At 44.4% G+C, this 15,191-nt stretch overlaps 1 protein-coding gene across 1 annotated transcript in view; it reads left to right on the top strand.

The window, feature by feature from the left end:
* Positions 1–368: 368 nt before the first annotated feature.
* rbm20 (RNA binding motif protein 20) overlaps positions 369–15,191 on the top strand; it is a 34,804-nt gene continuing 19,981 nt past the window's right edge. The window contains exon 1 of the mRNA XM_076171189.1: positions 369–490. Within this exon, the coding sequence (XP_076027304.1) occupies positions 369–490 (122 nt within the window). The remainder of the gene's footprint in view (positions 491–15,191) is intronic.

Raw genomic sequence — 15,191 nt, forward strand, 5'->3', positions numbered from 1 at the left:
TCTGCTCTGGATTCCCATCCGTTGACCCAGGAGAGAAGAAGGGAAGTCTTGGAAGTGTGTGTGTGTAGACTATTTCACGGTGCCAGAGAGCCGCAGAGCCGAGGCTAAAAGGGGCTTTGCTGCCTTTGCTGCTGTCGATCAGCGGCAGCAGGGAGGAAGAGCCCCCGCTGACGGGCTCTGAAGCCGGCAGCTCCCTTATCCACCCTGTCACCCGTCCATCGCCGAGAAAGGAGGGAGAGTGGGCGAGGGAAAGTTGCTTCATCAGGATTTGCTGTATTTGGATCGGGCTAGTTACTTTTGAGGGGTGTGTTTGGGGGAGGTTAGGGGTGTTAAGGCTCCAGGTGGTGCTGTAGAGAGTTCCCTCTGCCATGCAGCAGGCCTGGGATCGTTCCAGCGGCTTCGATAGCACCAAGAAGGGCCAAACCAAAATGTCGATGAAGGGACACGGTGGCGGATACGGCGCCGAGACGTCCGCGGAGCTCCTGCAGAGGTAAGACCACATTAACGTGCACACACACACACAGGAGACGGGAAGATTCACACAGCGCAGGCACATGTCTGCTGCCCTGTGGGTGGATGAGAAATCCATTAGTTCACGGGGGATTAGGGTGGCGTTCACAGATGTATGCGCTGTGTCTTTGCACGAGGAGTGTCTGTGGAGGATGAATCATCTCCGGGTGGAATGTCCGCCTGCGGTGCGTCGGCTCAGACTTTCGCGGAAGCTCATCTGCTTTTTCTCTCTATAACGCTATACTGACGATTTCCCATGAAGGTATTTCGCCAGAGTTTAAAAGTCAAATAAAAGAGGAACCAAACCTCAGCAGCTTCAAGTTTGAATGGTGTTAACTTATTTTAACTGCATGTACAATGGGTCCATAATTAACCCTTTAAAACCCAGAGATTACAGGGCTGAAATTAAAAACCTGTTCATGTAATATTTATCTAAATTAGTTTAATAATGACAAAAGAAAAAAATTACATAAAGTGTCAGAAAACGTAAGATAAAAAAAGAAAGACTGGAGTCGTTATTATTTCAGATTAAAAGTGAAAAAAAGATGGAGACAATAAATGATTCTGATTTAAAACATCAAAACATTTACTGCAGATATTAAACACACAAAATAACAATAGAGTTTATATTTAGTACATATAAACTAGCACCAATCAAAACACGTTGTTATTCTTTTTCTTTGTGTGGAATAGCAGCGTTGCAAAGAACGCATTTAGAAATTAAAAGTATCAAAGTCTTACAAAACATTTTCACATCTTATATGAACAATTGTTTAAAGAAAGGTAATTATGTAAATTAAATTAAATTTAGCCTCACAAACATGTTTAAATATTATAGATAAACAGTTTAAATGATGTTAACTGATGTAATGATTGGGAGGAAATGTTTTGTATCCTCAAAGCTTTTTTTCTTATCAATATTTTGATACGATTAAAATATTTTCCATAAAAGCAGCAGAACAAAATTCTTCTTTTCTAACTTCAAAGAGCTTCTAAATTATTCAAGTGAAACTAAAGCAAACTTAGCTCTGTAGTCTTAGATGATTAAAATGATTGTTGTGTTAAAATAAAGAGCTAAATATTGGAAAGTGTTCCCAGTGTGTGGACGTGATATAAAGCGTAGAGATGAGATGATCCATGCTGAAGGCCTGAAGTGTCCCTCTGGGTCTGACATCCGCTGAGTGACAGGCTTAGCTTCATTAGGCCTCGGACTTTAACTGCTATAATTATTATCTACCAATCATTCCACACCCATACATCTGTGTATGATACTTTCCTATATGTGATGACATCATTGTGTTTTATATGAGACCCGAGCGTTTCGTTCTCCTCTTGAATCAGACTTTATGGAGCAGCGAGTGTGTGAGCGTCAGTGTGTTGTGCGTGTGTGTTCTGCTGGTTTTACTGTAGGATTAGCGCTGACTTTACCAGTCAAACAGCTGCACAGGACGTGAACGGGACAATGAATGAAAGGCGGAAGGAGAATCTGTGAATGTGTGCGTTTGGCCGTGGCAATGAGCGAGAAAGTGAAATGTTAGAGGCGTCCATATAAGGCTCTGCTGGCTGCTGCTGCTATTTTAGATCCTCATTAAAATTTGCATTTATTTCAACACTTGATGTCAATTTTTGTGTTGGATCTCTGTTTTGTTTCAGAGTAATCGATGCGTGTTAAGAGATCCGACCAGAAGTGTGTGTAGTGTACATGAGGCACCACATTTATATCACCCTTATTAAAAATACTGCAGAATCTAGTTGTAGTTGTTGTGGTGCAACGGTTAAAATAATACTACAGTTGCTTTACAATTACTATAAGAAGCTCCGAGTATCAGTTTTACCTTGACTGTACTTATTGTACTCACACATCATGCAAATTCAGCCGGGCAAACAAAACAATTGAGCTGGTTACCATGGTAAACCAGTTGGTACAATTAAATGTCTTGCAATACAATAATTTAAATTTAAGACGTCGTCGTTGGCAACTTTGTGTGAACAAAAGGTCAAATGGTCCATGTGTGGAGCTCGGAGTTTGATTTCAAATAAACTGCTGTTCACTGCAGAGAGACGGGTTAGGATCAAATGAGAATATAAAAAAATACCAATTACAAAACATGAACTTATTGAACCTGTTGATTGATGAAAGAGTTCTTTTAGATGGAGGTTACTCTCATATTTTAGCTCCCTCAGATAGTTTGGTTGACTAAGACTTTTGATTTCTTTGTATTAGTTTATTTATGTGCTGTAACTTCAACTGTAACTGCTTCAATGTGTAGCACGTACAAGAACATAACAACACACTTTAATTCATTTATTTCTTTTACTGTCGCCTGTAAACTTTATTGTGTAGCTGTAAAATGTCTACGGGCCACAAACGTTTTATAACCAAATTTGAGGGATTCACGCCAAACAGGTTGTTTATGTGCTCAAATCTGTAATGGCTGACAAATGGTTAACAGCTTTGTTTCCTGAGCATGGAACTAGCTCTGATATCTCATAGGTATACTAACTATACAAAGGCAGCTCTGTCGTAGTGAAAGTGCGTCTTGGTTGTTGAAGGCGTTTGTTTCGTCAGAGGTCTGATGTAAGTGCGTTTGTCATGTCCGTGTCAGTGTGTTAGAGGGCGCGGCCCGAGCCTCCTCAGCCTGCTGTAAGATGCTGCTCTCTGCATCAGGAACCTTCAAACACCTAAACCAAGCACTTGTTTGGGTTCATGTTGACTCAGAGTCCAAGGACACGCTGACAGTAAAGGCCAAAGCCGGACGGAACAGTTTCCCTGTTTGAACGGATAAAGTATTTGTTGCATCAAGCTGGTCACTCTCTGCTCCTTGCTGAGGCTTTGGCTCACCTGCCTGACACCTAAACCAAAGATAAACCATGCAAATCATTCACAAAGCCTCAGTGCCTAATTCTGATGCTGCTAAACGGCTTAATGAACTTAAAAAAAAAGGTAAGTATTGGCGCAGATGAGGAAGAAACAATGGTTCAAGCTGGTGATCATGATTTTATGATATTTAATTGTGGAGAAGAAGGAGTAAAGCGCTCGCTGCAGTGTGTGTGTGTGTGTGTATGTGTGTGTGTGTGTGTGTGTGTGTGTGTGTGTGTGTGTGTGTGTGTGTGGGTGTGGGTGGGGCATGATTGCTGCCTTGTCATTAATATGTGGACAGATTGGAAGTGTATCAGATTTTATGACGCGTAGGTCAGAATAGCAAGGCATTTCCGAGCTGTGTGCAGATATCAGATACGTATCAGCCACTTGGAAGGAATGTGGCCCAAAACAGATATTGGAACGTCTGAGTCCATGCGCTTTTTTTACCGTTAACACCTTCATAATGCACATTGCACGGCTTCATGCAGCTGAAACACACTCCTAACACTCCAAAAATCATTTCAAAAGATCCAACAGTTTCCTTTCCCTCTCCCTGGTGATTGACTCCACTTGGCCTGTGTGTGTGTGTGTGTGTGTGTGTGTGTGTGTGTGTGTGTGTGTGTACCTGTGTAAAACAAAAAGCTCCGCTGGCCTCAGTGACTCTCAGTTTCTGGGCTTTATTTGGATGTGACGACTAAACCATGGGACAGAGACACACAGATGCACGCGTCTGAAGCTGCTGAGTGGCTTGTGATCGATGGAGACGGTTTGTGTCGGCAGGGATTAGCGAAGTTTGGTAAACGCGTTTGGCCCAGCCGCGTTTTCACCTTCGCCATCGCCCCCCTCTCTGTTTTTAGCTGGTTTTCCTCATCTTCTCCCCCTGTCCCAGCTGCTGCCCTTATATCACTCTGGCAGCTTGTCAGGGGAGGGGAAGTTGCCTCTGACCTCTTCCAAGGCTCCAACCAAACCAAGGCCTCACTTCTTACACACACACACACACACACACACACACACACACACACACACACACACACACACACACACACACACACACACGCACACACACACACACACACACACACACATATATACACACACACACACACGCTTCTTTTCAACTCTTCCCTGTGAAGCAGGAACGGCACTGAGATGTCACATATGACTTTTATATTATTTGTAATTATCTGTGATTCTGGCCCAAATGTAAAGTGTATAAATGCATGTGGAGTTAGTTTATACAGATTATTAACGTTTACATTCCTCTATTAATCCACTCACAGTCACATACATTAAGTGTTATGTAATTGAAATATTAACAACCCTGAAAGATTACAACCTCAGTGTGGAGGAGTTTGAGTAACAGAAGTTAAAAAGTCCATAAGTGCTTTAAAACTCTCTCTCTCTCTCTCTCTCTCTCTCTCTCTCTCTCTCTCTCTCTCTCTCTCCAGTTAATCTTTCCGGCTCTCCCACACCTCCATTGCCTCTGGCCTGTATGTTTGTCTGGACTTATCTTTGTCTATTGATGATGGAGCAGCTTTACAGCTCCTTTGATATCCCTGTCATTTGTTTGAATGAGGCTCAGTAAAGCAAACAGCTCCAGTGGGTCGTTGTGTTGTTTCAGAGGGAGCACAGGTGGGTTTTTAATCCAGCCTGCTTGCAGTTTGGGCACAGTGTTGTTGATGAAATGGCAGGCGGTCTAAAAACAATGCTCCATGCGCCTGTCGCCTCTTAAAAAATGTATTCTTAAATACCGTTAGGAAGATATTTGAACATTAACATAATGTGCTAACTGTCTCCTCCTCACCATTAGTGTGTGTGCACAGCGTCCGTCTCTACACTTTTTCTCTGTCTTTGCGTACAGAAGTTGTATATTTATTGTGTCACCTCCTGTTCTTTCTCTCCTGCGTCGCCGCCCCTCCACCGCTCTAAGCATGTGTTCATTGCTGTGTTGACACGTAGCAGCAACTGTGGCTAATCTGGATGTTAAATGGCTGACAGCTCCATGGCACCAGGCGAGGGGCCTGACGCTTCGAGGTGACCGTCCACTTTCCCGCTGACACAACTCCAGACATAAACTCAGCCCGCAGCTGAAATGATGGAACGGGCACACTGTTACCATGTGAAAACACAGACCCACCATAACGTCGGTTCCCCATTTCAGCGGCATGTAGTACTTGTTTTCGCTAAATCAGCAAGGTTTAGGAATATTGACGAAGGCTCATTTTGGCTTTGACCGATGCCACAAACAAGTTAGCACCAAGTAACCACCAACACTCAGACTACTTTGTCCTGTTGAAAGGGTTTTGCAGGTGCTGAGATGGTAGATTTAGCAGGCCTAAGAATCGGGGCTGAGCAGTGTTACAGAGGCTTAAAATGTCTTCATACGGCCCACTGGCGTAGTAATAAAGCAACGGGGGATGAGTGCGGTCAACTGTAAATATTTATCAGTGAGATTTGCACGTTAGTTGGACCTGTCCAGAGAGGGATACGCTGCTAATCCTGAGATCATCACAGTCTGAGGGAGACGAGTACAAATGAGGCTGGAGCAGGAAGCAAATGGTGCAACGCTCAATGGTCCTCAGATGGGATTTTAAAACAATGTCGCACAACTAGGTATTCAACACACACACACACACACACACACAATGGATAGACTAAAACCATTTATAGTCTGTGACTGTAGTGGGGAAAGGCACAGTGCTGTTACTTAGCACAAACATTCGCTCGCTAGCATTGTTACTTTGCTGCCGGTTAGCGTTTAGGCCTTTTGTCTTTGAGTCTTTCTGAGTCCAAAATATTACATTTGTTCCCTTGGCACAAACATTCAGGTCACTCATCTTGTTGTAAATGTGTGCGTTGGCTGCCCATGAGGGCTCAGTCATGCACTCTGTGGTTGTAGGTAGCGATAGTGCCGCAAATGCTAATAATATTGTAAGCCTCCATTTCGTTGTGCTTTGCTAACCTTCATCAATCACAGGTGGGTGGTTCACTGCTACAGCATTTAACTAAACTATCAGAGGAATTGGGATTGTGAGTACGCCCAGTAATCAAAAGTACTTCAGTTTATAGTTATTCTGTCCGTTGCAGCAAACACAAGGGCCAGAGTAACTTGGTCTGCTTCCTGGGTTTGGTATGAATATGGCCGTAGTTGTAAATTCAGGCTACTTAACCATAATCATAACCATAACCATAACCATTACCCTTACTGGGAATGCAGGCCACGAATATACTGAGAGATTCTCTAAATGTGGTCGCGGGAGGTTTTCAACACCATGTGACTCTTGGCCGCATGTGTAACCCCACTCAGGGATCCAAGAAGCACTTAACCTCCCAGAATATACGATTCCCTGGAGACAAATCTTCACAGGCACGGTGGATAACTCGTGTTGAACCAAGACAATCATATTTCAGCTCCAATAATCAATCAACTGCTTCCGGATCAACTCATCATCGCTGCTTTCCAGGTCCTTAATGCTCAAATATACGAGCTGGCGCAGTGTAAAGGTCTCGGTGTAAACACAATCTAAATTTAAAAGGCCCTTGGTAAGCTAATGAAGTGCAGCGTCCGTAGGGAATCACAGGCGCTGTATCTTTTGATAACAGAAATAGGTTGTAAATGTTCCAGGGCTTACTTATTTAGAAAGAGTGTGAGAGTGTGAATCAGTGTACATCCAGTCATTTACACTCATACACTCTAAAGGAGTAATATGGATTCCATAAGATAGTATCTTGTTCCCATAGACAGGAGTAAATTTTGACATTAAGCCTTTTCTCAGTCACACAAGTACAAACGTTGACGTCTATGTGTGATTTTTCCGCAGAATTCGAGAGAAATCCATCAAAATTCACCACAAAACAATCAAAACTGGAATGTGTTAGCTAGAACCAAGAATTTTTTCATTTTTGTTGTTGGGATTTGGGTCAAACCTGGCAGGCTGAATGGGTCTAGGGTCACGACCTTCACTAGTTTGGCTACTGTTGGTGGTATTTATTATTGAACCTATCAAAGCACGTTTACTTAAGTAAGTAAGTAAGTATGTGAATAAGTAAAGTAAAAATAACAACAATACCTTCGAATGAACCGTGGAAGAATCTATTAAAATCTATTGTCATTTTCTTCAGTAACTGTGACCTCAGAGGCTCAATGCCAAGGTGAAAAGTGTAAATAGATACTGTTCATACGTAGGAAAACGGATTGATACTTTGTTCCCAGTGTGTTATTAGTAGGTTTGATTGATGAAAAGATCCAGACTGTTGATGACAGAACTCCTCTTTTGATCCTCTTAAGCTTTGAGGTCTTCTGAGCTGTGGGCATGTCTATGTATAGATGCGTGCCGTCTCTCGCTGCTCCAGCTTCTGATCCTTGTAATGGAGTGGACGGTGAGCAGGGAACACCAGGCAGCTCCAGGAGCACAGAGGGGCGATAATCACCCCGTATAATAATTCATAATCACCAGATAAATTATATGTTAGTGAAATATGAGTCAGTGACACTGAAGTCCTTAGAAGTCGGTAGAGGGATGTGTGTGTGTGTGTGTTTGTGTGTGTGTGTGTGTGTGTGTGTGTGTGTGTGTGTGTTAATTATCGTCCCGGTCAGCTGGCCCAGGCTTTAGCTGTGTTAAATGGTTAATATCACATCAGGCCGGCTCATAACTGTGTGAAAGTGTTAAGATGTTGGACGCATTTCAGCGCCAGTTATGTACTTGGAGACAACGCAGTGACTAATCCTCCTACGCTGGATTATATATACACAGTATACACCGATCAGATCACGTAACAATACCACGGAGGACGTATATTTATACACACTGGTGGTCCCAGTGTAAAGCTGTGACCACTCTGTTTTATCTTAATACAAGTTCCCTGTGTTGGGAAATAGTTTACCCAATAGTTTAAGAACACAGCGACAACTAGCATTTCGGGAGATGACTTAGCCTTGGCCAACTGGTGTGGCCAAGGAACGAGACATATGGACCGATGAGCCATCACAAAGACAAGGCAGTGTAAATCTATTTGATGGCTTTCAGTGCAGGGGAAATGTGTGGCCCAAGTTTGGAGGTGACAAAGCGTTGGTATTTGACCCCAGACACAAAGACAGCAAAGTGTGCTCCGACCACAAGGTTAACAACTCTCCACTCCACAACATTTCGGCAACTGTTTCAACGTCTCCATTAGATGTTACTGCAAACTCATAAGGGTACGTTCAGCAAGCTACAGTGCATATGCCGTTTCTGTGGCGGCTGGTTGAGCTGTCAAGTGTTGGCCAAGAAATGGTGTTAAAATGAAGGATAGCTGCAGTAATCTTGTAGCTGCGGGGGGGCGTGCACACATGTTTCAGGCAACTACCAAGTAAAACCATTATGACTGGATCCTCCATTATGTACGGTGTGTGTGTGTGTGTGTGTGTGTGTGTGTGTATACACCCTGCATTTGTTAATATTTGATCCCGATGAGAATCTTACCATGTTTCACAAATGTATGTATAAGGATTATTTTATACTTTAATATACACAAAGACTTCAAGTACATTTACAAGAGAAAGAAAAAGAGAAAAAAGTGAGAGACATGGTTCCAGTCCTTGATGAATTCTTCAGTTTAAATCATTCACTTTGTTGTTGCTAGTCGTCTGTAGCAGTAGCAGTAAAACAGCATGTGTAGGTGCTTAAGGCAGCTTTGAAACGCATCATCTTGCTCGTCTCAGATTTATGGGTCTGGAGACATCAGAGCCTCATGTTGACGTTCCATTCCATCCAAGGACTAGAAGTTTATTGGTCCTAAGGCCTCTGTCATATCACCGAATAACACTCTGCATGTATGAGCGTCTCATTTGATGTAGAACAGCAATGTCTCTTTATGCGTTTGTGACTTGCTTTTATCTGTTTTTGGCCCCGTCTGAGGCAAAGGGAAGTCCAGGTTTCAGCCCGGCTTATTCAGAACATGTGCTATCCGGTACGCACCAGGTGGGAAGAGTGTAAATTATCAGACACGTCATCCCCCCCACCCCCTACGGTTTGTCTGCCAGCAGGATGTCTTGGCCAGGGGGTGATGTTAGGCTCAGGGGTTAAATTTAAACTTCATTTGTAATTTTAGACACAATCCTCACCTATGGAGGCTCAAATCATTTTTCCAATTTGACTTTTCCTTGACTTTGTTTTTAATAATGTCACTGACAAAGATTTCCTCGCAAACAAATGACAGCTAGGCTTCCAGTGTTTGCTACATTTTCAAAACAAAGTAAACTAATGCTTTCATGTTATTTGGTGTACTTTAAAATGCGTTTTAATTGCGTTACTTAACACTACTCTTAGCACTTGTCCAAGGTTTGAATAAGACACCACCCTCCTGAAGATCCAACAGCTGCACAGCCTACACAAGGGAGAGAGTTAACTCCTGCTTCTCCTGCGTATGTAAGCGTAAGACTATGCTGTAACATAAAAATCAGACGTGTGTGGCGATACTGGAGGGTTTGTAGGAGTTTGAGAGCCTTAGAGTTTTAGAGGCTTGAAAACGCACCGGTTGTTGCCTGGAGCATTTAGGATGGAGAACAAACGATGATGATCCCCTGAATGGTGGGGTCGTTTGTGCGATGATGCATGAATTTCTCTGTATTTCTTTGGTGTGTTTGGCTGTGTGAAGCAGCAGGGGTCATGCAGTCATATTGTCTGGGTGTAGCGATGACTCATGTGGATGTTTGTGGGCCTGGAGTGAGTCAGTGAAAGAGCCCATCAGAGCATGATTTATGTAACGCTAAAACTTTGTAAAGCCGGTGCATCGTGATTGTTGTTGATGTAACGGCGGCTTTAGAGCTCAGAGTCTATTTATTCTGTCAAACTACACCACAGTCAACAGGAAGGAAGTGGGCAAGATGACAGAATGTAGTGAGCCTTATTTTGAAGGGTCTGACTGCTTTGACAGTTCATCGGCTCTTTAGGTGAAAGACAAATGAATGGATCGTAATTAGTATTGGAGCAGACTATCAGTATTTTATGGTGATGCATCGTCTCGCCTCTCTCCTTCCCTTTCTTCCTCCGCTTACCTTCATCATTTTCCCTCCTCTCCCTCACTTTACCTTTTAATGTCACTTTCTCTCTGACTCATCTTTCTCACTTTTATTCCCACATGAATGCCCATTTTCGACACACACATGCACTCACACACATCACCCACACACTGTTAGATGACTGCTTTGAGGGTGTAAACACACCAACAATGTGTGGTCCAGTCCATTGTTGTTCGTACAGTTCGACGGAGCACCAAAATGACATTTAGAAGTGTGAGTGTCTCTTGTGCATCAGACACCAGATGTTATCCAGCAGCAGAGGCTCCACTGTGCTCAGGAAGCTACACAGATCCTTTCGGGTGCTTAAAAGACTTGAAGTGGTTTCCTCTCACTGTTCTGCTAAGCCTGCCCCTGTACATGAAAGGGTTCCGCCCTGGACTTTATGATAAAGACACGAATGCTTTGCTTGCCAGTTGTCATCAATACAAGCACGCCATCAAAAGCAAACTTTGTCCAGATGAACTTGTGTTCACTGGATGTGGTGCGCATGAGAGGAACACACACACACACACACACACACACACACACACACACACACAGAATATGACAGAGCAGCGCTGTCATGCCTGGCAGCTTGAGGAACAGATTTGAGATCAGGCATGCTAATGGGACCCCGAAAATACCCGACGTGATGAGGTGAGGGGGCCCGGAGGATATCTGTTTGTCAGCACGAGGTCGAAACCCACACCAGAGGACTTCCTGTCGATTAACCCTCCGGCTAATCAATTGGGCCCCGGGGAAGTGGGAGGAGGGCAAATGATGGCTCCTGATTGGACCGCAGGGATGCCGATTATTAAGTAATTGTCTGTATCTGTGGTCCTGTGTGTGTGTGTGTGTGTGTGTGTGTGTGTGTGTGTGTGTGTGTGTGTGTGTGTGTGTGTGTGTGTGTGAGAGAGAAATTTGACTCAGAAAAATAAATGGATAAATAGCTCTGTATTTTGTATAAAAGGCAAAAATTGCAGATGAAGTGGTAAACATGTCTGTAATTATTATTATTTTGTGTTTTGCTGAGTATACAGACTTGCTATCCTCTCATACGTGACAGCATAGATTAAACAGAAAAACAAAACTATCATGTCTAGCAGAAAGTCCAACACGGTGAATGATTCACCCTTGTAGTGGTGCACTTTAATGCAGTTATAGCAACATTCAACTATTGTGCGTTGTTGTTTATAATGTGATTTCCTGCGTTCATTGATATACATTAATGCTTAAAAATGTTTCCAAAATAAGAGTCAGTGCTTAAACCTGAAGTGGATTAAGACAGAGATTTGTGGGAGTGTGTAGTCATGTGTATAATAATTCTCTCCCAGTCGTTTCCTGAGTAAACGACCCAAATCCCACCGTTTCATTCTTTTTCAGATGTGACACGTTTGACCGCTTTGGTCTCGGCGCTCTCCGTGCTGTGCGGTGAGTTTGTCCATTTCAGTTACGCCATGCGCGTGTGAAACTTGAACTTGATCTCCACGTTGTATACTGTAGCCGTAAAATGAAGCGATAGAGTTACAGATTGTGTTGACTGTGTATGGTTGCCCTGTCCAGGCTCGACACAGCTCTCTCCCTGGATGGTCATTACTCTCGGCCATGGCCAACCCATTCTGTCCACCGGCTTTCAGGGGGATTTCTCACTTTACGCTCAACAACTTTCACTCTTTATTTTCGTTGTTCCCCTCCTGTGTGTCATTGTGGGGCTCTGCAGCAGAGCAGCTGTTGTAAAAAGCACACGGTTCACTTACTTGCATGGTTTGGGTTCGTTTGCTCTAATGGCTATTTGAGCAGCCTGTAATGCCACCGGCTCCCTAGAATGAGACATGTTGAGGCATATGGCCGCGCTGCCCTGGCTGCCATTGTCCTGACATGTGGCCACCACCTGTGTGCTTGCAACGTGTAATCAGTTGTTTCTCCCTCAATGTTCAGTCCATCAGCGTCCATCTGCCGTTTTCACTTTCACCCGGCCTCCTCCATCAATGTGACATTTCACCTGGAAGAGTCGGGAAGACCGGAAAGTGAAGAATAAACATGGAAAGTTTTGAAGTCTGAAATAACACCAGGGCCCTGAACAGATCAAATCTTGAACATCCATGAACAGTCAGGATTAACCCTTAGTGTCCTGGATGTTGGGTGAATATTGATGAGCTGCACCTCAGTAGAATCTAACCTCTTGATCTGCAACAAGAGAAACTCACAACGTTCATCAGGCGCTCACATGAATCTTTCATTGGTGACAGCTTAATGTTAATGTTTGATTAATGGGGTTCTCTCTCTCTCTCTCTCTCTCTCTCTCTCTCTCTCTCTCTCTCTCTCTCTCTCTCTCTCTCCTCCCCCCTGGCAGATATTCCCTTTACTTTTATTTAATCCTTTTTATTTGAGGTGAACAAAGACAATCGTGTCATCGGCCAAAACCCCAAACCAGTTTCTGACAAAGCTCTCAAAGGCAATGAAGTAATTTTAACAAATGACGGGAGGCAGGAAGCTAAGCCGGGCTGCCATTGGCCGAGACGGCGGATAGTGTGGATCAACGCAACGGGGTGCAATTGGTATTTGGGAGCATGACAGTGGTGACAGATGGGAAAATTCAGCGCTTACTTTGGACAGAGACGGAGAGGAGGGGGAGTGAGGGGAGGGGGGATGTGAAGAGAAGAAGGCAAGGAGACAGGGAGTGACGGAGGAGTGGTTGCTACGTCATGTTGTACACCAATATAGCGCCGATGTTGCTGTCCACAAGAGGAGAAGACTCCAGTTACTCTGCACGCCCTCTTCTAATGACTGAAGCTGATTTGTGGGAAGACGCCCCCTCCTGGTTAAAATGCAAAACTTTCAATTTTATAAAGAAGACTGAAAGAGTTTGAGTGTGTTAGCAGACAGCAGTGCAGTAGAGAAATAGACATTTACTCTGTGCACCCGGGCTGCAGCTATAAATATCTCTCCTTCCCCCGCCGCCTCATATTACTTCACCTCTGAACCTCCTGACGCCTCCTGTGCTTCAGTTTCACCGTCCACCTTTGCGCCGAGCCTCTGCTGCCCTCCTGAAACATTGTAACTTCCAGAACACGTCAGAATAAAAGCACGTCTTCTTGTCCAAACATCCTCCTGCCCCCCGTAGGTGTAAAGTGTCTGGAGTCCACCGCAGACTAATGGACTGGCGGCCGCAGCGATGTGCCTCTCTAGCTGCTGAAAGTTTAGACTTTCCCTCTCAGCCGGTGCGGTCACCATCCTTCTTTTCGCCAGCAGCGACGTTGACAAGCCAGAGGTATCTCTGATGTCACTCTGTCTAAGGTCCAAGCAATCTGTTTGGGAGACTGGGTCACCTGGCCCCCGAGCTCTCAGCACCCAGTTTAACACTCCGTGACAGCGTATCCCAGGTAACTGGGGGGCTTTTCTTAGCCCTTGTCAGCACGCTTGGCTTCAAATCGCACTGTACAACACCCGATAGGTCAGAGGAGAGGGGCAAGTGTTGATAAATTGTAAGAAAAGCTTTAGTGTTGGAATTTATGGTTTACATTTGGAGAGCTTTGCAGGTTTGCTTTAGAAATGTGATTAGGGAGAATGTTTGAGTCCACAGAAGAAAAGCTGTGTACACATTCTTTACTGACAAAGGTTGTTTGAGTCGACTTTTGGAAGTTTCTAGTAGCATTGGGGCTCTTGGGGAGTAAATGAGTTTTCAGAATACATTTGTAATAATTTGACTTGGAAAAGTACAAATGTTATGAGAATTGAGTGAGAATAGAGACCTGAGTGTCCTCATGCCCATCATTTATTCTCTAAAGCCACAGTGGCTCTGATTCTTGGAGAAAACATTTCTTTGTAAATGCACCAAACAGGTGTTGATCCCAAGGCGCTGAGGCTGCTGTGCGTCAGCAGACCTTGACGGCCTAATTGCACTATTTCCTGTTCTGAACGTATTTGTCGGAATGCTCTTAAAGTTCCACAGTTGGGAGGCAGCTGTCTAGTCACAAGGTTCCTCTTGACCTGCATGTTTCTCTGTGACCCCCAAATCCTGTGTTACACCATCTAATGGCTGAAACAAGATCACCTACATGTGCATATGAGAGAGCAGTGGTGAGAAATGTTTCCCCAGCGTGAGACGCTCAGGGTTTGGCAGCATGTCTGAGGGTCTAATGTGTGTTTGTGACAAGCCAGGACGAGGCCCTCACAGGTGTGAGACGTGATGTTTGCAGGTGCCACTCAACGCCACTGAACCGCTGCACAAATCTGAGCATTTCACAAGCGTCGCCAGAGAGGCACAGGGCGGCGCTGAAGCGGTCAGGGCTTAACGTCTCCGTGGTGAACATAACTCGCCCACTTCTAGGGGGCCGTAAATCAGGAATCCCCCCCCCTCCTGCAACTGTGCCAAATGTGGCCCGAGGCAAGCTGACCCAGCTTCCTCACTGGGCCTCGCCCCATGCGGCCCTCCCTCGTGGCATGACGGCGGTTATGTGTTGACTGTGCAGGGCAGAGCTATGTGTCCGATTTGATGAAAAGTTAAATTAAGGCTCAGGATATCAGTAACTGCTTCTGCCACGCTGCAGAGAGTCAAAGGTCACCTGGCACCTCTTCATTAATGTGTCTCAGTGCAAATTCAGGAGTGAATTTGTGCATACATTTGTGTTTACGCACATTATATACATAGATACATTTGTTGCATTCTGTCGGTTTTAAGTGATTAGGTGAGTATCTCCAGAAATGTTCGACGCAAGGGTGTAGAGCTCCGGTGTGTGTGGGACCTCAGTGCCCTCATATGGCAGATCCATACACTCC

This window comes from Genypterus blacodes, unplaced genomic scaffold, assembly GCF_046128005.1.
Source record: "Genypterus blacodes isolate CSIRO-AG114 ecotype Tasmania unplaced genomic scaffold, CSIRO-AGI_Gbla_v1 ptg000240l_1, whole genome shotgun sequence".
Lineage (NCBI taxonomy): Eukaryota > Metazoa > Chordata > Actinopteri > Ophidiiformes > Ophidiidae > Genypterus > Genypterus blacodes.